The 23,636-nt window shown below is 38.8% G+C and overlaps 1 protein-coding gene across 3 annotated transcripts in view; it reads left to right on the top strand.

Moving 5' to 3' along the window:
• Positions 1–23,636, top strand: part of SPATA6 (spermatogenesis associated 6) — a 152,002-nt gene that overhangs the window by 41,005 nt on the left and 87,361 nt on the right. For all 3 annotated transcript variants that reach the window (XM_040470167.1, XM_040470166.1, XM_040470168.1), the window contains exons 4-6: positions 9,588–9,629; positions 10,640–10,764; positions 21,282–21,362. In XM_040470167.1, the coding sequence (XP_040326101.1) occupies positions 9,588–9,629; positions 10,640–10,764; positions 21,282–21,362 (248 nt within the window). The remainder of the gene's footprint in view (positions 1–9,587; positions 9,630–10,639; positions 10,765–21,281; positions 21,363–23,636) is intronic.

Raw genomic sequence — 23,636 nt, 5'->3', positions numbered from 1 at the left:
TAACTGGTTATATATTATGTGGCTTTGGGGAATAAGGCTCTTCACCCAGTTTTCTTTTCTTTCTTTTTTTCTTGTGTGTGTGTGTGTGTGTGTGTGTGTGTGTGTGTGGTTGATATACAGGAAAGTGACCAAAAAATGTTTATCTTGTATCCAGTCATTTTTTTCAATATTTATTTATTTTGAGAGAGAGAGAGAGAGAGAGAGAGAGAGAGAGAGAGAGAGACAGTGAGGGAGAGGGGCAGAGAGAGAGGGAGAGAGAGAATGCCAAGTAGGCTGCATGCTGTCAGTGCAGAGCTTGATGCGGGGCTCAGTCCCACCCACTGTGAGATCATGACCCGAGCTGAAACCAAAAGTTGGATGCTCAACCAACTGAGCCACCCAGGCACCCCAAGGACTTTTAAAATTCAGTAATAAAATAACAACATTAATTTAAAAATGGGCCAAAGACCTTAACAGATACTTCACCAAAGAAGATATAAAGATGGCAAATAAGCATATGGAAATATGCTCCACATCATATGTCTTTGGGGAAATTCAAATTAAAACAAGTTATCACCAAAAACCTAGAATGGCCAAAATCCAAAACACTGACAGCACCAAATGTTGGTGGGGATACTGAGCAACAAGAACTCTTCTTATATACTGCTGGTGGGAATGCATAATGGAACAGCAATTTAGAAGACAGTCTGGCAGTTTATTACAAAACTAAACACAGTCTTTACAATCCAGCAGCTACTCCTTTTGGTATTTACCCAAAGGAGTTGAAAACTTATGTCCACATAAAAACCTGCACAATAGCCTGCACAAGGTTTTGTTTGTTTGTTTTTAATTTTGGTCAGTTAATATACAGTACAGTATTGGTTTCAGGAGTACAACTCAGTGATTTGTCACTTTATACAACACCCAGTGCTCATCACATAAGTATCCTCTTTAACAGCCATCACCCATCTAGCTTGTCCCCTACCCACCTCCCTCCACCAACCTCAGTTTGTTCTCTATCCTTAAGATAGTCTCTCACAAGTCTCTTGTGGTGGGGTACCTGGGTGGCTCAGTCAGTTAAGTGTTCCACTTTGGTTCAGGTCATGATCTCATGGTTCATGAGTTCGAGCCTTGTGTCAGGCTCTGTGCTGTCAGCTCGGAGCCTGGAACCTGCTTCAGATTCTGTGACTCCCTCTCTGTCTCTGCCCCTCCCCCAGTCCTTCACACACATGAGCGTGCTCTCTTTCTCTCTGTCTGTAAGATAAACATTAAAAAAAAGAGTCTCTTGTGTTTTTGGTTTGTATCAAGTCCTGCCCCCGGCTTTGTGCTGTAGCACAGAGCCTGCTTGGGATTCTCTCCCTCTCTCTCTGCCCCTCCCCCACCACGTGTGCTCTTTCTATCAAAAAAAAAAAAATCAAAGAAAAAAAAGGAGTATCTTCTGGTTTGTTTCCCTTTCTTCTCTTTTTTACCCCCTTTCCCAAATGTTGTTCATCTGTTTTGTTTCTTAAATTCCACATATGAGTGAAATCATATGGTATTTGCCTTTATCTGATTGACCTTTTTTGCTTAGCATAATACATTCTTGCTCCATCCACATCGTTGAAAATGGCAAGATTTTATTCTTTTTGTTGGCTGAGTAATATTCACTGTATGTGTGTACATATATATATATATATATACACACACACATTGTGTGTGTGTTTGTGTGTCCACAATGTCTTTATTCATTTGATGGACATTTGGGCTTTCTCCATAGTTAGGCTATTGCTGATAATGCTGCTATAAATGTTGTGGTGCATGTACCCTTTTGAATCTGTGTTGTTGTATCCTTTGGGTAAATAAATACTTAGAAGTGCAATTGTTGGATCATAGGGTAGGTCTATTTTTAGTTTTTTGAGGAACCTCAACTCTGTTCTCCAGAGTGGCGACATCAGTTTGCACTACACCAGTGCAAATAGGGTTCCCCTTTTTCCGCATCCTTGCCAGCACCTGTTGTTTCTTGTGTTGTTAATTCTAGCCATTTTGAAAGGTGTAAGCTGGTATCTCATCATGGTTTTGATTTGTATTTCCCTGATGATGAGTTCTACCTGTTTTCTCCTGTAACGTTTTGATGGTTTCCTGTCTCACATTTAGGTCTTTCATCCATTTTGAATTTATTTTGTGTGGTGTAAGAAAGTGGCCCAGGTTCATCCTTCTGCACTTTGCTGTTCAGTTCTCCTAACACCATTTGTGGAAGAGACTGTCTTTTTTCCACTAGACATTCTTTGCTGCTTTGTCAAAGATTAGTTGACCATATAGTGGTGGGTCCATTTCTGGATTTTCTATTCTGTTCCATTTGTCTAAGTGTCTGTGTTTGTGCTAGTACCATACTGTTTTGATGACTACAGCTTTGTAATATAGCTTGAAGCCTAGAACCATGATGCCTCTAGCTTTGCTTTACTTTTTCTGGATTGCTTTGGCTGTTCAGGGTCTTCTGTGATTCCGTACAAATTTTAAGATTGTTTGTTCTAGCTCTGCAAAAATACTTGTGGTATTTTGTTAGGGATTGTATTGAATATGTAGATTAATTTGGATAATATAGACATTTTAACAATGTTTGTTCTTCTGATCCATGTGCATGGAATGCTTTTCCATTTCTTTAAGTCCTCTCAATTTCTTTCATAAGTGCTCTCTAGTTTTCGGAGTACAGATCTTTTACCTGTTTAGTTAGGTTTATTCCTAGGTATTTTATGTTTTTTGGTGCAATTGTAAATGGGATAGAGCCCTTGATTTCTTTTTCTGCTGCTTCATTATTGATGTATAAAAATGCAACAGATATCTGCATTGGTTTATTCCCTGCGACTTTGCTGAATTCATGTATCAGTTCTGGCAATTTATTGGTGGAGTCTTTCAGGTTTCTTTTTTTTTTTTTTTTTTTTTTTTTTAGTTTTATTTATTTTTAATTTTAAAAAAATTTTTAATGTTTATTTTTATTTATAAATTCCTAATGTCCCTCATCCATTTAGCCCACCCCCCCACAATCCCTCCAGCAGCCCTCTGTTCTCTGTATTTAAGAGTCTCATATGTTTTGTTCCCCTCCCTGCTTCTATATTATTTTTGCTTCCCTTCCCTTGTATTTATCTATTTTGTATCTTAAATTCCTCATATGAGTGAAGTCATATGATATTTGTCTTTCTCTGACTAATTTCACTTAGCATAATACCTTCTAGTTCCATCCACCTAGTTGCAAATGGCAAGATTTCATTCTTTTTGATTGCCAAGTAATACTCCATTATATATATGTACCATACCACATCTTCTTTATCCATTCATCTATCGATGGACATTTGAGCTCTTTCCATACTTTGGCTATTGTCAATAGCACTGCTATAAACATTGGGGTGCATGTTCCCCTTCAAAACAGCACACCTGTATCCCTTGGATAAATACCTAGTAGTGCAATTGCTGGGTCGTAGGGTAGTTCAATTTTTAACTTTTTGAGGAACCTCCATACTGTTTTCCAGAGTGGCTGCACTAGTTTGCATTCCCACCGGCAGTGCAAAAGAGATCCTCTTTCTCTGCATCCTCGCCAACATCTGTTGTTGCCTGAGTTGTTAACGTTAGCCATTGTGACAGGTGTGAGGTGATACCTCATTGTGGTTTTCATTTGTATTTCTCTGATGATGAGTGATGTTGAGCATTTTTTCATGTGTCTGTTAGCCATTGGGACGTCTTCTTTGGAAAAGTGCCTGTTCATGTCTTTTGCCCATTCCTTCACTGGATTATTTGTGTTTTGGGTGTTGAGTTTGATACGTTCTTTATAGATTTTGGATCCTAACCCTTTATTTGATATGTCATTTGCAAATATCTTCTCCAATTCTGTTGGTTGGCTTTTAGTTTTGCTGATTGTTTCCTTTGCTGTGCAGAAGCTTTTAATTTTGATGAGGTCCCAATAGTTCGTTTTTGCTTGTGTTTCCCTTGCCTTGACGTGTTGAGTAAGAAGTTGCTGTGGCCAAGGTTAAAGAGGTTTTTGCCTGTTTTCCCCTCTAGGATTTTCATGGCTTCCTGTCTTACATTTAGGTCTTTCTTCCATTTTGAGTTTATTTTTGTGTATGGTATAAGAAAGTGGTCCAGGTTCATTTTTCTGCATGTCGCTGTCCAGTTTTCCCAGGACCACTTGCTGAAGAGATTGTCTTTATTCCACTGGATATTCTTTCCTGCTTTGTCAAAGATTAGTTGGCCATACGTTTGTGGGTCCATTTCTGGGTTGTCTGTTCTGTTCCATTGATATGTGTGTCTGTTTTTGTGCCAGTGCCATACTGTCTTGATAATTACAGCTTGAAGTCCAGGATTGTGATGCTTTGGTTTTCTTTTTCAAGATTACTTTGGCTATTCAGGGGCTTTTCTGGTTCCATGCAAATTTTAGGTTTGTTTGTTCTAGCTCTGTGAAGAATGCTGGTGTTATTTTGATAGGAATTGCTCAGGTTTCTACACAGAATATTATATTTTCTTCAGATAGTGAAAATTTGACTTCTTCCTTGCCAATTTGGATGCTGTTCATTTCTTTTTGTTGTCCGATTGCTGAGGCTAAGACTTCAGTACTGTGTTAAATAGTAATCATGAGAGTGGACATCTTTGTCTCATTCCTCACTGTAGGGGAAAGGCTCTCCATATCATTTATTTCTGCTCTAATCTTTATTAGTTCCCTTCGTCTGCTGACTAGGGCTTTATTTGCTGTTCCTTTTCTAGCTCCTTTAGGTAAAAGGTTAGGTTGTATATTTGAGACCTTTCTTGCTTCTTGAGATAGGCCTAATTGCAATATACTTCCCTCTTAGGACTGCCTTTGCTGTATTCCAAAGGTTTTGGACTGTCATGTTTTCATTTTTGTTTGCTTCCATATATTTCTTTATTTCTTCTTTAATTTCCTGGTTAACCTGTTCATTGTGTAATAAGATGTTCTTTAACCATCATGTATTTGAGGGATTTCCAATTTTTTTCTTGTGGTAGATGTCAAGTTTCATAGTGTTGTGATCTGAAAATATGCATGGTACGATCTCAATCTTTTTGTACTTCTTGAGGGCTGATTTCTGACCCAGAATGTGATCTATTCTGGAGAATGTTCCATGGGCACTAGAAAATAATATGTATTTTGCTTTTTTAGGATAGAATGTTCTTTATTTTTTTAAGTTTATTTATTTATTTTGAGAGAGACAGAGAGAGAGAGAGAGAGAGAGAGAGAGAATATGAATGGGGGAGGGGTAGAGATGGTGAGAGAGAATCCCTGCTAGGAGCCTGCTAGGCTCCATGCTGTCAGCACCGAGCCTGATACAGGGCTTGATACCATGAACTATGAGATCATGGCCTGAGCTGAAATCAAGAGTCAGATGCTTAACTGACTGAGCCACCCACATGCCCCTAGGATGGAATGTTCCAAATATATGTTAAGTCTGTCTGGTCCAGTGTGCCATTCAAAGACATCATTTCCTTGTTGGTTTTCTGCTTAGGAGGAATATATATATGTGTGTATACACACACACACACACACACACACACACACATATATGGATCTTGTGTTTTTATCCATTCTGTTACCCTAGGTCTTTTGACTTAGAACTTTTACATTCAAAGTGATTATGGAAAGGTATGAATTTAGTGCCATTGTGTTACCTATAGAATTGGTGTTTCTGGTGGCATTCTCTGGTCTTCTCTTTTTTAATTTTTTTTAATGTTTATTTATTTTTGAGACAGAGAGAGACAGAGCATGAACGGGGGAAGTCAGAGAGAGAGGGAGACACAGAATCTGAAGCAGGCTCCAGGCTCTGAGCTGTCAACACAGAGCTCAACGTGGGGCTTGAACTCACGGACCATGATATCATGACCTGAGCCGAAGTAGGACACTTAACTGACTGAGCCACCCAGGCGCCCCTGGTCTTTTCTTATCTTTGTTGCTTTTGGTCTTTTTCCTCCACTCAAAGAGTCCCCCTTAAAATTTCTTGCTGCATTGGTTTAGTGGTCACAAACCTCTTTAGTTTTTGTTTGGGAAACTCTTTATCTCTCCTTCTATTCTGAATGACAGCCTTGCCAGATAAAGAATTTTTGGCTGCATATTTTTCCAATTCAGCACGTTGAATATATCCTGCCACTCCTTTCTGGCCTGCCAAATTTCTGTAGATAGATCTGCTGTGAACCTGACTTTTCTTCCCTTGTTGGTTACGGACTTTTTTCCCTTGCTCCTTTTGGGATTCTTTCCTTGTCTGTGTATTTTGTGAATTTGACTGTATGCCTTGGCAATGGTTGGCTTTTGTGGAATTTAATTCCCTGTGCTTTTTGGATTTTGATGTCTGTGTCTTTCCTCAGATTAGGGAAATCTTCAGCTATAATTTTTATGAATAAACCTTCTGCCACCTTTTCTCTCTCTCCATGTTCTGGGATTCCTTCTGTATGAATTTTGTCACATTTTACTAAGTTGCTGAATTCCCTGAGTATACCTTTGTGATCCATTACTTTTCTTTCCCTCTTTTCATCTTCATAATTTTCCATAATTTTACCTTCTATATTACTCTGCTCCTCTGCTTCGTCCATCCTCATTTTTATGGCCTTCATTTGGGTTTGCATCTTGGTTTTACCATTTTTTATTTTAGCCTGACTAGATTTTAGTTCTTTCATCTCTTCAGAAAGGGATTCTCTGGTGTCTTGTATGCTTTTTTCAAGCTCAGCTAGTATCCTCATAATCATTGTTTTACTTATTTATTATTCATTTATTTATTTTTCATAATCATTGTTTTAAATTCTCGTTCAGACATCTTACATATATCTGTACTGATTAAATCCTGGCTGTGAGTTCTACTTCCTGTTCTTTCTTTTGGGGTGAATTTTTCTGTCTCATCATTTTGTCCAGAAAAGAATAGAAGAAAGAAAAAAAAAAAAACCAAGACAAAAAAACAAAAACCAAAACCAAAAAACTAGATCCGTGTTGTGTTTTGTTCTGCTTGTTAAAAGAATCTAGATCTAGGGGTGCCTGGGTGGCTCAGTTGGTTAAGTGTCTGACTTCAGTTCAGGTCACGATCTCACGGTCCATGGGTTAGGTTTGAGCGCCGTGGCTCTGTGATGACAGCTCAGAGCCTGGAGCCTGCTTCGAATTTTGTGTCTCCCTCTCTCTTTGCCCTTCTCCCTCTCGTGCTCTGTCTCTCTCAAAAATAAATAAATATTTAAAAAAAAGAGTCTAGATCCAAAAATATAAGTAATATAAAATAGAATAGAATAGAGAAAATAGATAACAGAAAAAAGAACTTGAGAAAAATTAAGAAGATACTTGAGAAAATAAATAATAAAAAGGGATGAAAGTAAAAAGGAAGTTAGATCCCGTTTCCCCTAGAGCTGAAGCTTTGCAACATTCTATGATCAATAGACTTGGTGTTGAGTTGTTTGTGCTAGTCTTCTGGGGGACCGACCTTCTGTGCTGATTTTCAGGCTGACTTGTTTCAGTGAAAATGGGCCGGGACGGGGTGAAAAGGAGGGGGTTGTGCTTTGTGTACGTGGCTCCATCCTCCACTAGGTGGCGCTGTTTTGCTTCAGTTCAGATGGACAGGATGCACAGCTCCCTAGCCCTGGAGCTGAATGTTCACACCTCCCACTCTTCAACAAACCCTCACAGAAGAGTAGTCACCCCTCTTGTGTACCTGGTTTTCATGAGAACCATGCGTTCACCCTGCCTGATCTGAGCTTTTTTATCTCAGGCACACGACTAAGTTTCAAAACTACACAAATTTTAGGGAATCCTGCACAGGGACCCAAGCTGTTCCCCTGGGGGAGCATCTTGCTATGCTTTTGCCCTTTGCCAGCCAGTGTGAGGAAAGCAGTCACAGACCCCGCAGTGGTTCAGAGTTTATGTCAAAACAGAGCAGAAAGCCAGCACCCTGCCTTAGCTCACTGCCCTCAGCCTGAGTCCCCACTCCTATGCTTGGGAACAGTGCAGCAGGTTGGCCTGACCCGTCTTTCTTGTGACCCAGCGGATCCTCAGACCATGCTGTCACTCCTGGGATTCTGCCCTGGTTTGCCACCTGAGCACCTTTAATCCAGGCACATCCCACATGGTGGTGGACTTCTAAAAGTTCAGATTTTGTACTCTGCTGCTTATAATACTTTGCAGTAGCCTCTGTAAGCAGGCTCCCTCACAGCCTCTGTACCCACAGCTATGTCTCTCCCAACTAAACTCTCTCCTTCCAGAAGGTGGTCATTTTTCTACCTGTAGATTTGCACTTTTTGTTCTCTCAGACCTCTGATTGATTTCTTGGGTGTTCAGAGTTATTCGATAACTTGCTTTATTTGAGGGACGAGACAAGCTGAAGGTCTCCCTGCTCCTCCACCACCTGAACTCCTTTCTCCACAAGCTTGTTTATAGAAGCCTTTTTTTATAACTGTCAAAACTTGGAAGCAACCAAGATGCTCCCTAGTAGATGAATGGATAAATAAAGTGTGGTATATCCAGACAATGAATATTATTCAACACTTAAAAGAAATGAGCTATCAGGGCACCTGGGTAGCTCAGTTGGTTAAGTGTCCCATTCTTGATTTCGGCTCAGGTCATGATCTCACAGTGTGTGAGTTTGAGCCCTGCATTGGACTCTGTGCTGAGATCATGGAACCTGCTTGGGATTGTCTCCTTTTCTTGCTGTGCCACCTCCCCCACCCCGACCAAAAAATTAAATAAACATTTAAGAAAAAGAAATGAGCTATCAAGCCATCAGTAACATGAAGGACCCTGAAATGCGTGTTACTGAGTGAAAGAAGCCAATGGGAAAAACCTGAACGCTATATGATTCTAACTACATGACATTCTGGAAAAGGCAAAACTGGAGACAATGAAAAGATCAGTGGTTGCTTGTGGAGGCAAATTGAAGTGGAACAGAGAGATGAATAGGCAAGAGCACAGAGGAAAATCAGGGAAGTGAAAATACTATGGGTGATACTATAACGATGGAATATGTCATTATACATTTGTCCAAACCCAGAGTATACATCACCAAGACTGAACCCTAAGGTAAACTATGGACTTTGGGTGATTATGATGGAACTATGGGGGTTTATCCTTGGTAAAACAAAACAAAACAAAACAAAGACGTGCCATTCCTGTGAGTGAGGTTGATAGTAGGGAGGCTGTGCATGTGTGGGGACAGAGATATATGGGAAATCTCTGTACTTCCCTCTCTAGTTTTGTTGTAAACCTAAAACTGCTCTAAAAAAATAAAATTAAAAAAAATCAGAAAAACTCCAGAGAGGTTGAAGGGTTAATCTCCACTATAGAATAGTAAAGCCCTAAGAGACATGGCAACCAAAATATATATATATGTATATATATACACACACATATATATACATACGTATACGTATACGTATCTTAGTATACTGTGTGTGAAAATATATATATACATGTACATATATACATACGTATACGTATACGTATGTATATATGTACATGTATATATATATTTTCACACACAGTATACTAAGATATAAACGTATATGTAGTCTACCTGGCAATTACTTTGACTTTTAGAGACTTGTGATTAGAGTAACTAATTTTTGTTTATTATTAATTTGTCTAAGGAAATTTTTCTTTAAACTTTCAGATGATACTGCATTGTTTGAGTTGATTCAACTAGTTCCACCAGGTACTGTATTATATTTTGATAAGGTAATTGATGTGCAAACCCATTTAAAAGAATGCTTCTTAAAAATACCATCTTTTCCCCTCCTTCCCAAATTAAGAACAATGTTGAGTTTCTAGTATTGGTCCATAAATGTAAAATGTCAATAGATGAAAATAATATATTCAGAAAGATTGACATAAATAGTATTTGAACATATTGTTCTAAGATTGAATAAATAGTAATAATGGAAAATGGAAAATTACATGCTATCATTCTAGCATATTTTGGGACATTCATAAAAACGGACTTCTGAGTTTTTGTGATTTTTCCCAAAGTCTATTTTTTTGTTGATAAAGTAATTATCCTTTTTTTTGTGTGTTGACTGTTACTAGGAATGGAGGGGAATAACCCCTTAACTGTTTAGTAAATTCTTCAAATCTCTGGGATAGGTAGAATTAAAATATGGAGACTGGCTTGATTGTTATTTACTTCTATGATTATAGGAAAAATCTACCTTAAATAATTATTTTATGTGAAAAATGGAGAACTATATGTTATTGAAAATTAGTAATCTTAAAGATTTTGAATATTACATATATACATAATTCAGGTAACCATAAATTCTAGAGAATGTCTACGTTTTTTTCCAACATGTACCATAATGTCTTATAATGTCAAGTAGAAAGGAATGGAAGGTAGAAAAAATTTGTGGAGATAGTAATTAAGTTTCCAACTTGATAGGTTTACAAGGACTTTTTTTCTCTAGAAACATGTAGGTACTCATAAAATTTACATGAACATCTCCCTTCTATAAAGGGAAAGGAGAATGTCATTATGTACTACATTTCTGAATAAGGAATCCATTTAACATAACTTGCTTTAAATTTTCCTTTCATAGGAAAACAAACAAACATGACATGAAGCAGATATTTCAGTAAAGCATCAGGCACTATATATTTTTGTACCTGATGATTTTGCTTCTGAATAGAATATTTTGTTATAGTTTGAGTCATAGTATATCTTTTTTGTAGTGGGTGAAACACTGTCTACATATGATGAAAATACACGAGATTTCATGTTCCCGGGTCCAAACCAAATTTCTGGACACCATGATTCAAACCGCCAGGTTACCATGAGGAAGATTTCTGGCCTTCGAGTAAGTGCTTACTATTTTCGGAATCAATTTGTGATATGGGATCACTGTTAAAAGCACCATATAGCCTTTAATACCTGAAATGTGAAGAACTGATTCAAAGTTTAATTTGGTTCAAAACCTAATTTTTAATGAAATTATGATGTTATTTTAAACATAAATCTGAATGAAAATGATATAACAGAACCTATGCATCTTTCATCTAGAATTAACAAGTGTTATTTTGCCTTGTATTATTCAGAGTTCTCTTTTTTCCTTCTGCCACCTGCGTCCTGCCTCCCCACATTCCCTATCTCTCTTTTCTCTTTTCTTTATTATTCCCTCAGAAGAATGACCAATAAACATTTGAAAAGGTGCTGAATCTCATCAGCATATGGGGAAATCCAAATGAAAAAAACCATATGATTTCATTTTTGTAGCCGTAAGATTGGTAAAATTTAATAAAATCTGACACTATCAGAAGTGTGAAAACTACCACAGTTCAGAATTATCTAATAAAGGCAAAGATTCTCATAGCCTGTTGCCTTCTAGGTGTGTACCTGGGGGATGTATTCTGTCTGGTATACTAAGAGATTTTCTAGGGGTGTTCACTGATAGCATGGTTCATAATAGTGAAAAATTGCAATAATTTAAATGTTCATTAGTAGGAGTTTGGATAGATTGTTGTATGTTCATGTCATGGAAATATATATTCATATAACTAAATGTGAAAGCTACAATGTGATAGCCAATTCTTCCATCCTTTCCTCCAACTCCGTTCAACTTTTGTTGGGTGATTTACACATATTTTTATCCCTGAAAATGTCTTCCACTTAGAGAAGCTGAGAGAAGACCCTGCTATTTCAAAGAAGAAAAAAGCAAAAGATGTATAGGTTCAAATAATTTGGGCAAACATTTTTTTACTAATTTTATAAAATGTTTAGGGGCGCCTGGGTGGCGCAGTCGGTTAAGCGTCCGACTTCAGCCAGGTCATGATCTCGCGGTCCTTGAGTTCGAGCCCCGCGTCAGGCTCTGGGCTGATGGCTCAGAGCCTGGAGCCTGTTTCCGATTCTGTGTCTCCCTCTCTCTCTGCCCCTCCCCCGTTCATGCTTTGTCTCTCTCTGTCCCAAAAATAAATAAACGTTGAAAAAAAAATTTTTTTTAAATAAAAAAAAAAATAAAATGTTTAAGTTGTTTGAGTAAGGGAAATGGGGTGATATATGAGCCAATATGGTGAATTAAATAGTTTTCCCTGTAGGTCTAGATTTATGATATGCTCTGTCCTTGGAAATAGCAACTTCAGCTTGCTGGAAGTGTAAAAGTTGACTAGTAAATCTATGAAAATATACTTCCTTTGAGATATTTTCAGTGTCAGTTAGCTATCTTCTATTATAAAAACCTTCAAAGAGTGTTTCAGCAAATGTATGGAAGCCTGCAATGAAAAAAAAAATCTGATTTTAACATTATGGTGTTTTGAGGGTACCTGGGTGGCTCAGTTGGTTAAACATCTGACTTCAGCTCAGGTCATTATCTCATGGTTGGTGAGTTCAAGCCCCATGTCAGGTTCTGTGCTGACAGCATGCAGTCTGGAGCCTGCCTCAGATTCTGTCTCCCTCTCTCTCTGCCCCTCCCCTATGCATGCTCTGTCTTTCTCTCTCTCAAAGGTAAATAAACATTTAAAAAAATTTACGGTGTTTTGAAAGAAATTTAAAAGGCTATATTATACCAAATTGACAATATAAACATAAAAGTATGGACCGTTAATAGGTATCTTCTTCATTTACTTTGGGTTACTTTTACATACATTCAGATGTTGGATTACTAAGACAAAAAATACATACACACACACACACACACACACACACACATATATATGTATACACATACATATAATTACTTCTGGTAATGGTGGTGTGAAGAGGTTGACTATTCCTCTCTCCATACAAAATAAGTATAAAACTGGACAAAATTGTCATAAGCACCAGTTTTAGGACACTGAAAACTGGCAATTAAGACAGATTAAGCCTGTTTAAGGTTATTAGCAAGTGTTGAATCACTGTATTGTACACCTGAAACTAATATTACACTGTATGTTAACTAACTGGAATTGAAAAAAGAAGACAGATTAAGTGTTTATACTTAAATAATGGCTAAAGATTTGGATAAAAATGGCAGGAACATGTGGCCTTCTTGCCTGAGACAGCTTCCATACCCTACTTGGCCAGTGAGAAATTGTAGCTTCACCAGTCCTGGGGTTGGGCAGAAAAATCAACAGCTCTGCTGCCAGAGGGGTCGGAATCAGGTTTGGGCAGTAAGACTGTGATATTGTAATTTTTAAAAAATATTTATTTATTTTTAATTTACATCCAAGTCAGTTAGCATATAGTGCAATAATGATTTCAGGAGTAGGTTCCAGTGATTCCTCCCTATGTATAACACCCAGTGCTCTTCACAATAAGTGTCCTCCATAATGCCCCTTACCCATTTAGCACATTGCCCCTCCAAACCCCTCCAGTAACCCTCTGTTTGTTCTCCATATTTAAGAGTCTCTTATGTTTTGTCCCTCTCCTTGCTTTTATATTATTTTTGCTTCCCTTCCCTTATGTTCATCTGTTTTGTATTTTAAATTCCTCATATGAGTGAAGTCATATGATATTTGTCTTTCTCTGACTTATTTCGCTTAGCATAATACCCTCTAGTTCCATCCACATAGTTGCAAATGGCAAGATTTCATTCTTTTTGACTGCTGAGTAATACTCCATTGTATATATACATACCACATCTTCTTTTTTTTTTTTTTTTTTATAACACATCTTCTTTATCCATTCATCTGTCGATGGACATTTGGGCTCTTTCCATATTTTGGCTATTGTCAATAGCGCTGCTATAAACATTGGGGTACATGTGCCCCTTCGAAACAGCACACCTGTATCCCTTAGTAGTAGTGCAGTTGCTGGGTTGTAGGGTAGTTCTATTTTTAACTTTTTGAGGAACCTCCATACCGTTTTCCAGAGTGGCCGCACTAGTTTGCATTCCCACTGGCAGTGCAAAAGAGATCCTCTTTCTCCGCATCCTCACCAGCATCTGTTGTTGCCTGAGTTGTTAATTTTAGCCATTCTAACTGGTATGAGGTGATACCTCATTGTGGTTTTAATTTGTATTTCCCTGACGATGAGTGATGTTGAGTATTTTTTCATGTGTCGGTTGGCCATCTGGATGTCCTCTTTGGAAAAGTGTCTATTCTTGTCTTTTGCCCATTTCTTCACTGGATTATTTATTTTTGGGGTGTTGAGTTTGATACGTTCTTTATAGATATTGGATACTAACCCTTTATCTGAAATGTCATTTGCAAATATCTTCTCCCATTCTGTTGGTTGCCTTTTAGTTTTGTGGTTGTTTCCTTCACTGTCCAGATGATGGTCCCAATAGTTCATTTTTTGTTTTTGTTTCCCTTGCTTCTGGAGACATGTCAAGTAAGAAGTTTCTATGGACGAGGTCAGAGAGGTTGTTAACCTACTTTCTCCTCTAGAATTTTGATGGCTTCCTGTCTTATGTTTAGGTCTTTCATCTATTTTGAGTTTATTTTTGTATGGGTAAGAAAGTGGTCCAGGTTCATTTTTCTGCATGTTGCTGTACAGTTTTCCCAACACCACTTGCTAAAGAGACTGTCTTTATTCCATTGGATATTCTTTCCTGTTTTGTGAAAGATTAGTTGGCCATACATTTGTGGGTCCATTTCTGGGTTCTCTATTCTGTTTCATTGATCTAAGAAATATATATTTGGTTTTATCCTTTTTCTGGCACAGAACTTCCAAAACCCTTGGAATTTTCTAAGTGGTAGGAGCAATAAAGGTGTTTTACTTGTTTTGTTATGTTTTTGAGGTAACTTTTGAAAGGCCCCTAGATAGCCTAAGGATGAGGGTTAATTGCCAGGGAGAACAAACATGTGTTAGAGGGTTGGAACTTTCAGCACCCTGACCTGTGGGGAGGGTATATGAGGCTGGAGATTGCATTAAAACACTAATGGCCAGTAATTAATCAATTGTGGATATAGTACTGAAGCCTCCACAAAAACCCATAGGGGTTTGGTTTAGAGAGCTCTTAGGTGAACGTCTGAGGCAGGTGCTGCGAGAGTTGTGTGCCTAGAGAGGGCATGGGAGCTCCATGTCCCTTCCCACCTACTTTGCTCTATGAATCTCTTCCATCTGGATGTTCAGCTGTATCCTTTATCATATTCATTTATAATAAATTGGTAAACAGTAAACTATTTTCCTGGGTTTTGTGAGCCTCTCTAGCCAATTAATTGAACCAGGGGAGAAGGGCATGGAGACCTCCAAATTATAGCTGATTGGTCAGAAACACAGGCGACAACCTAGAGTTGGGATGACATCTGAAGTGGGGTGGGTACAGTCTCGTAGGACTGATCCTTAACCTGTGGGATCTGATACTATCCCCATGTAGTGTTAGAACTGAGTTAAATTATAGGACCCCTATCTGGTGTCACAGAGAATTGCTTGCTGATGTTGGAAAACCCACACATGGGAATTGGTGTCAGAATCCTAAGGGCAAACAGTGTGTCTTCACCAACTAAATGTGGTGGATTTGGATGCAAATGGATGAAGAAACCACATAGTTTTGATAGGCCGAAGGCTGTTCCAGTTAGATTGAGCAGCCATCTGCCAGAAGGTTCACAGAAGTAAGGGAGCAATTTCACAGAGAAGTAAGGGAGGGCTGAGGTCAGCTCTCCACTCATTCCTGGCTGACTGTGAAACTATGCATATGCAAACGAGAGACAGTGCGAGCCCAGCAAAAAGTGAAACTCGGTAGAAACTACAGATCTGGCTGTGTCTTTGAATGTATTCCCCAAGCCACACACAGATAATCAACAGAGTGGAACCCTTACAGGTTCATAGGATGACCACTAAGCTATGTATATACAGGTGAGACCCCTAGAATGAATGGAAGAATCAAAAGATACATGGTATGTGTATAAACTGAACAGCAAAACGGCAGATATAAATCTAGTCGTATCCAGTGTTTTTAAATGTGAATGGATAAAACACTCCAATCAGTAGTTTGTTGTCCTGGCAGACAACAGTGTACCCTTCCTCAGAATTCTTATGACATCTGTCTGAGTCTTAGGCTGTCTTCCTGAACCCATTGCTGTGGCAAGAATTCAGTCACATCTGAGATTAAATCCTGGCACTCTCACAGACTACCTGACTAAATTTGAAGCAAAGCACTATAATATTAAGATATCATAAGGCTGTTGGGTGGATTAATGAAACCTTGTAAATGGTTGTAGCAGTACCTGGCACAGAGAACACTCAATAAATGTTAGTGATATGATGATGGCTGTGGAGATCATGACAGTGGTGATGATGATGATAGTCTCCTTTAGACTGTGAACTCCATAGAAACAGGATCTGTGGCTTTCTCTTCTTTAAATTTAAGTGTTCACGCAGTACTTTGCATGGAATAGGTACTCAAATGCCTCTTGATTGAATTGAATGAATGAATTACATCTTATAGACATCATAGAGGAACTGACATTTGAGATGGAGTGATGATTAATTTTAGGCATCAACTTGGTTAGGTTATGGTGCCCAGTTGTTTCGTCAAACTCTAGTCTAGATGTTACTGTGAAAGTATTTTGTAGATGTAATTAATGTTTACAAACAGTTGGCTTTAAGTATAGGAGATTACCATTGACAATGTAGGTGGATCTCATCCAATTAGTTGAAGGCCTGAAGAGCAAAACCTAAGGTTTCCCAAACAATAAGGGATTCTGCCTCAAAACTATAATGTAGAGATACAACCTAAATTTAAAAAAAAATTTTTTTTTTCAACGTTTATTTATTTTTGGGACAGAGAGAGACAGAGCATGAACGGGGTAGGGGCAGAGAGAGAGGGAGACACAGAATCGGAAACAGGCTCCAGGCTCTGAGCCATCAGCCCAGAGCCTGATGCGGGGCTCGAACTCACGGACCGCGAGATCGTGACCTGGCTGAAGTCGGACCCTTGACCGACTGCGCCACCCAGGCGCCCTGATACAACCTAAATTTTACCCGGCTAGCTTGCATACAGATTTCACACACAAGACTGTGATATCAACTTTTGTCTGAGTTGCTAGCCTCTGGATTGCCCTCTGGATTTTGGACTTGCCACTCTCATAATTGCATGAGCCAATTCCTTAAAATAAATCTTGCGCGCTCTCTCTCTCTTTCTCTCCCTCCCTCTCCTATTAGTTCTGTTTTCCCAGAGAACCCCAACACAATGGTTTTGAATGCTCAGTGAAAATAATGGCTAAAACACTGAGTATTTACTATGTGACCAGCAATATATGGGGAAGGGTAAAGTGATAAGTTGCAATCCAGGCTATGGTAGTTATAAAATATGTCCACAAATGATTTGATACTTCTCTCTTCCAAAGTTGGAGCTAATTCTACAGACTATACTTAGTGACTCTAACAGATAAAATGTGGTGAAGTGACAGTATTGGACCTTGGAGACCAGGTCTTTAAATGCATTGTGGCTTTCTTCTTGTACTCACCCTTGTATCGCTTACTTTGGGCTAAGCCAACTGCCATGTGTGAAGATACTCAAGCAACTGTACAGAGAGGGCAGAAGCTGGGAAGGCTTTGCTAGAATGTTTGTAAAAGCTTGAAAGGTCTTGAAGAAACTGTCAGATGTGTGCTTGCAGAAAGTAAGGTAAATGTTATTGGAATTAGGGTTAAAAGGAATCTTTATGGGGGCATCTGGGTGGCTCAGTTGGCTAAGCATCTGACTTTGGCTCAGGTCATTATCTCACTGTTCTTGAGTTTGAGCCCCACATCAGGCTCTGTGCTGAAAGCTTGGAGCCTGGAGCCTGCTTCAGATTCTGTGTCTCACTCTTTCTCTCTGCCCCTGCCCTGCTCATACTCTCTCTCTCAAAAGTAAATAAACATTAAAAAAATTAAAAATAGATAATAAATAATAAATAAAAAGAGGAATCTTTGTGATGTAATGGCAGAAAATTTAGCCATATAGTCATCTGCAGTAATGTAGAGAAATATTTAAGGAAATGAGTGGTCTAAGACTTTCAGATAGATTGTTAGAGGGTCTGCTTGGTTTTCTCTTGCTGCTTTATAGCAAAGTATGAGAGGAGAGAGATAAGCAAAAGGAAAGGCTGTTTAGCAAAAAGGAGTTGAACTTACTGTTTCTGAAGATTCCCCACTTTTCCCAATGGCAGATAATGCTAAAATTAAGGGTTGACTTCTGAGCAAAAATCATTCCAGGCACTTTTGGGAAATTGTGGTCTGATGGTGAAACCTAGGGTGTGACTATATAATTCTTCATTAAAATCTCAGAAAGATCCAAGATGTTGTCTTAGAAAATAATTTAATCGAATATCAGGTTTTTTTGAAGATGCGTAAGGGCAGTCTCAGCAGAAGCCCAGTGGAGAGAAGTGTGCAGCTTTGGTCTAATGGAGTGACCTGCAATAAGATTCATAGGAGAACCACACATGTTTTTAAAGAGCATTATACTGGGGTGCCTGGGTGGCTCAGTCGGTTAAGCGTCCGACTCCGGCTCAGGTCATGATCTCACGGTCCGTGGGTTTGAGCCCCACGTCGGGCTCTTTGCTGACAGCTCAGAGCCTGGAGCCTGTTTCAGATTCTGTGTCTCCCTCTTTCTCTGACCCTCCCCTGTTCATGCTCTCTCTCTCTCTCTCTCTCTCTCTCTCTCTCTGTCTCAAAAATAAATAAATGTTAAAAAATTAAAAAAAAAAATAAAGAGCATTATATTGTTGGAAATACCTCCAGCTTGGTCTGAAATGCAGAGAGACCTCACAAAATGAAAATTGGACCCCCAGAATTCTGTTGACAGGACTCACACTCAGAACACTGTGCAGCTCTAACATATGGTCTACCTCTCATTGAGAAGGAATGATAATTTAGAGGATGGAAGCAAGAGCCCAGAGGAGCCCAGAGAATAGTTATTTCTGATCAGGAACAGGGCTAAACTTCTAATCAAGGAACTTCTAACATTTTCCTGGCTGGATTTTAGAATTTCAATGGACCAGTGATTCCTGTTTGCCTCTTGTTTTCTCCTTTTGTGAATAAGAATATCTGTAGTGGTTATCCTATGCCTGCTGTACATGTGTATTTTGGGTATATGTGGGGCAGACATCTTGTCTCTTTGGTTCACAAGTCTTCCAACTGTGAGGGACTGTATTGTCAGAACTGCTCTTAAAGAACCACATCTGTGGAGGTTGAATAAGGACTTGACTTAGATGCCAACATCCTGGATTTCAAGCTGAAGTTGTAAAAGGATGAGACTTTGCTTTGCTTTGCTTGCTTTCTTTCCCTTTTCTTTTTTTCTTTTTTCTTTATAGGGCATGAGTTTAGTTTACACATGAAAGGAGTCTAAGTAACTTGTGGTCAGAGGGTAGAGTGGTGGTTTTAAAATAAGTCCACCATGGGGCACCTGGGTGGCATCTGACTTCGGTTCAGGTCATGAGATCTCATGATCTCATGTGGGTTTGAGCCCCGTGTCAGGCTCTGTGCTGATAGCTCAGAGCCTGGATCCTGCTTCAGATTCTGTGTCTCCCTCCCTCTGTGTCCCTCCCCTGCTCACACTCTGTCTCTCTTTCTCTCAAAAATAAATAAAAACATTAAAAATGAAATGAGGGGCGCCTGGGTGGCTCAGGTGGTTAAGTGTCTGACTTTGGCTCAGGTCGTGATCTCACCATTTGTGAGTTTGAGCCCTGTGTCGTGCTCCATGCTGATAGCTGAGAGCCTGGAGCCTGCTTCTGACTCTGTGTCTCCTCTCTCTGCCCCTTCCCCGCTCGCTCTGTCTCTCTTTCTCTCTCTCTTTCTCAAAAATAAACAAACATTTAAAAATTTTTAAAAAAATGAAATAAAATATGTCCACAAATGTTTGATATTCCTCCGCTGAAAAGGAAGTCTAACTCCTTTGTCCTTGAGTGTGGGCTGTACTTCAGGGCTGTAATGAATACAATGAGATGTGACAGTGTTAGACTTAGATGAGTAAGTCATAATAACAATTGTGGCTTTCTCCTTGCTTTGCTTTGGGAGAACTTAGCTGCCGTGTCATGAAGACACTCAGGATGTTTACGTGTTGAGGAGCTGAGTCCTCTTGCTAAAAACTAGAAAAGAACTGAGGCCTCCAGCCAACAGCTGTGTGAATGAGCCTTCTTAGGAAGCAGATCCTCTTGCCCCCGGTAAACCTTCAGATAACGGCAGCCCAAACATCTTGACTGCAATCTCATGAGAGATTTTGAGCCAAGAACCACCCAGTTCAGCTTCTGCCAGATTCCTGACCCATAGAAAGTATGTGAAATAATAAGCACATACATTCGTTATAAACTACTAAGTAATATGCTGTGTAGCAATAGATAACTAATAAATAGGCATGGTGGGCATCATTAATAAAAGAGGATTGCAGAAAAACAATCATTTGGTTAATTGTCAGGCAACTCATATTTACCTTTTCTGTAATGTGTGATGTTTGAAATTCTCAAGTTAGTAGGTCAAAGGCTGGGTTTGTAGAGGACGAATATCTGACTTCTACATTAGAATGAAGTTGCACTGGGCATACACAATATCTTTTCATGTTTTGGTGAATGTGTGATTTGTGTGCTTCCAAATATTTCGGCAGGTGCTTTGTGACTGTTCCTTTGAATTTTACCATTTGTCTCCACTTATTTCAAAACAGCGTTAAAGCTGATGTTTGAAATGTTGCGAGCAATAGAAGCCAGATTCATTCATAGATCTGAATGTAACTCATACATTAAGGGGAGAAATGTTGGCGGAGTTGGTAGAGACTTATCTCTCTTCTGTTTCAAGAACTGCATATCTACAAGGTGTAATTTTTTTTAACATGAGGAGAGTGTCCAAAGTATTTTTTTTAAGTTTATTTATTTTGAAAAAGAGAGAGAGAGAGAGAGAGCACAAGCAGGAGGAGGAGGAGGGAGCGGCAGAGAGATAGAGGAGAGGGAGAATGCCAAGCACTGCAAGCTAATAGCGCAGAGCCCCAGTGCGGGGCTGGATCTCACGAACAATGAGGTCACCACCTGAGCCGAAATCAAGAGTCAGATGCTTAACCAACTAACCCACCTAAGTGCCACCAAAGTACTTCTTGATTGTGTAGTTAAGTAAGTTAATTTGTAAAAGTAAAAAGAGCTCAAATCCATTAAGTGTTTTTATATATTTCTGACTTTAGTATTATTGTATCATAGTTTAAAAATCTTAGAATAATTTGACAGGGAAATACTGGAAAATGGAAAAAGCATTCTGTTTTACATAAAGGTAATATAATCACTTGTAAGGGAATCATCAGCAATGAAACTGTTACTTGCTAACATTTAGCATCACTGTGTTGTCTTTAGTTTTAGTAGGAAGGTCAAACTAACAAATGAAGTGGCTAAGTCTTGATAAGTGTTTGTTACTTCAGGTCATGGTTTTATCACTAATAGTTCTATTTTTTCAGAAATTGAAATAATTAATAATACCTTTTTTTATTATTTTTTTTTTACTCAGGGAATTGCTCCAAAGCTGGAATTTTCTACGACCTCAGTGATAACTGAATGTCTGATAAGCTCGAGGAAGTGCCGCACTCAGGTTCAAATCTTTTATTTATTTATTTATTTATTTATTTATTTATTTATTTATAAATTTTTTTTAAACGTTTATTCATTTCTTTTGAGAGACAGAGAGAGACAAAGTGTGAGCAGGGGAGGGCCAGAGAGAGAGACACACACACAGAATACAAAGCAGGCTCTGGGCTCCGCCAAGCTGTCAGCACAGAGCCTGACACGGAGCTCGAACTCACAAACCGTGAGATCATGACCTGAGCCAAAGTCAGACACTTAACCCACTGAGCCACCCAGGCGCCCTTCAAATCATTTATTTAAATTATTTAATGGTTTAACTTATTTGTTGATAGTTATGGGCATTTGAGAGAATTATGCTTTCATTTTGACCGTAGCTCATTTCATTTTTTTGGGTCAATCTGGAGTGTAAGCAAAACAATTATCAAAGGTATTTAGCAGTTCAGTTGCATCTTAAATGTGAGAGTGAAGAGTTTGGTACACATGATAGGCGGTGCCACGATGCAATTATCATTTGTAATGCCATGGGCCTTTTTTTTTTTTTAATGCAAAGAAATCAGTCTGCCAGAGAGATGTTGAGATCAAGAAGCCTTACAGAGAGCTAGATGGGAGGCTTCTATAAATCTTATAGGAGTTACAGATGACTGCAAAAAGTTCAGAGGATTCTTTTTAGCAAATGTGACCAGAGGTTTTCATGCGGGGATATTGGTGTTTAGTAAGTATGGTTTCCTGAGTCTCTCTCATTCCTTAAATGATTCTTGCTCAGTTTGGTGGCCACACTGATGGTATCAGACTAAGGGAAGCTTGGACACTTCACCCTAAGTACCTTGTGTATTTGTAAAAACTGCGTTTAGTCAACTAAGTTATATGGACTTGGTATTTCATTCCAATCTAACTTTTCACTGAGTCCCCAAGATCATCTTACTGCCTTGTCCACAAATTATCTAATAATGTCTAGGCATCACTCATATGCAGTTGCATTATGATTAGGTAACAATGAACAGCCTGTGATGGATGAGGAGCCAGGAGCATATAAAGCCCTGAGGATCCAAACGAGGCAGGACTGGGCCCATGGTGGCAAGAGCGGAGTGTTAATTTACTGTACTCTCAGTTTTAGAGTAAATTTGCTAAGGATGATAACTGTGATGTAAGCTAAGAAGGTAAAGCATGGTTTATATGAAATTATTAAGGGGCTCATTCTTACGTTGTTTGACAAGATACATAGTATGGCTATAGTTAATTTGTCTCTGAAATGCAGCTAGTAGAGATCTAACAACCTATGCTTGCCAGATGCAGAGATGTTACTGACTTGTTTTGAGATATGTACTGTGCATTTTTGTAAATTGTTAAAAATGTTTTACCCGGACTCAGACAAATTTTTTCTCTCCTCATCGGGGTCTGCCCTTCTGGTGGGTGGGTAGAAAAGTATGAAGTAGAGCATATGCTCAGAAAGGTACACACGTTCTAAGTGTACAGCTTGGTGAAGAATCCTTTCTAAATGTAAAATTATCCCCCCAATAGGACTTTCATCAGACTTAGGAATTAACATTTTCCTCCGTGAAGTTTTTTAACTTGCCATTTTTTAACTTGCTATTTTTTTAACTTGCTATTTCAGTGTTTGTCATTTGTTATTCATTGAACAGATATAATAGGATAGGCTTCAGTGTCAGACATTGTTTAAGAAAATATGCCTCAGAATCAGATCTGGGTTCAAGTTCCTCATCAGGCTGCCTTAAATATTAAATTAGAGAATATATGCAGTGTGTCTGGCACATAACATATAACTAAATAATTTAGTGACTGTTACTGAAGTTTTTTTAAAGATAATTGGGAGGGAAGACAATAAGTAAAATAAAAGATAGAAAACATTGTCTGGTAGGCACAACAGAATATATACTTACACATTAAAATTTTGAATGTTACCAGCCAGGATTTTAATCTTACTTGCCCTTATTTGAAAATGTGAGGGGCGCCTGGGTGGCTCAGTCGGTTAAGCGTCCGACTTCAGCTCAGGTCACGATCTCGCGGTCCACGAGTTCAAGCCCCGCGTTGGGCTCTGGGCAGATGGCTCAGAGCCTGGAGCCTGCTTCCGATTCTGTGTCTCCCTCTCTCTCTCTCTGCCCCTCCCCCGTTCATGCTGTGTCTATCTCTGTCTCAAAAATAAATAAATGTTAAAAAAAAATTTTTTTTAAAAAGAAAATGTGATAAATCTACTTTTAAAAAACTGAATATTGGTTAAAATTAAAATTTTAATGGCTGTAAAGCAGCATTTTCAGGTTCAAAC

The sequence above is a fragment of the Herpailurus yagouaroundi genome, unplaced genomic scaffold (genome assembly GCF_014898765.1).
Source record: "Herpailurus yagouaroundi ecotype Mexico unplaced genomic scaffold, PumYag 77, whole genome shotgun sequence".
Taxonomy (NCBI): Eukaryota; Metazoa; Chordata; class Mammalia; order Carnivora; family Felidae; genus Herpailurus; species Herpailurus yagouaroundi.
The sequence above is the reverse complement of the archived record's forward strand: the minus strand, read 5'-3'. Positions and strand labels throughout refer to the sequence as shown.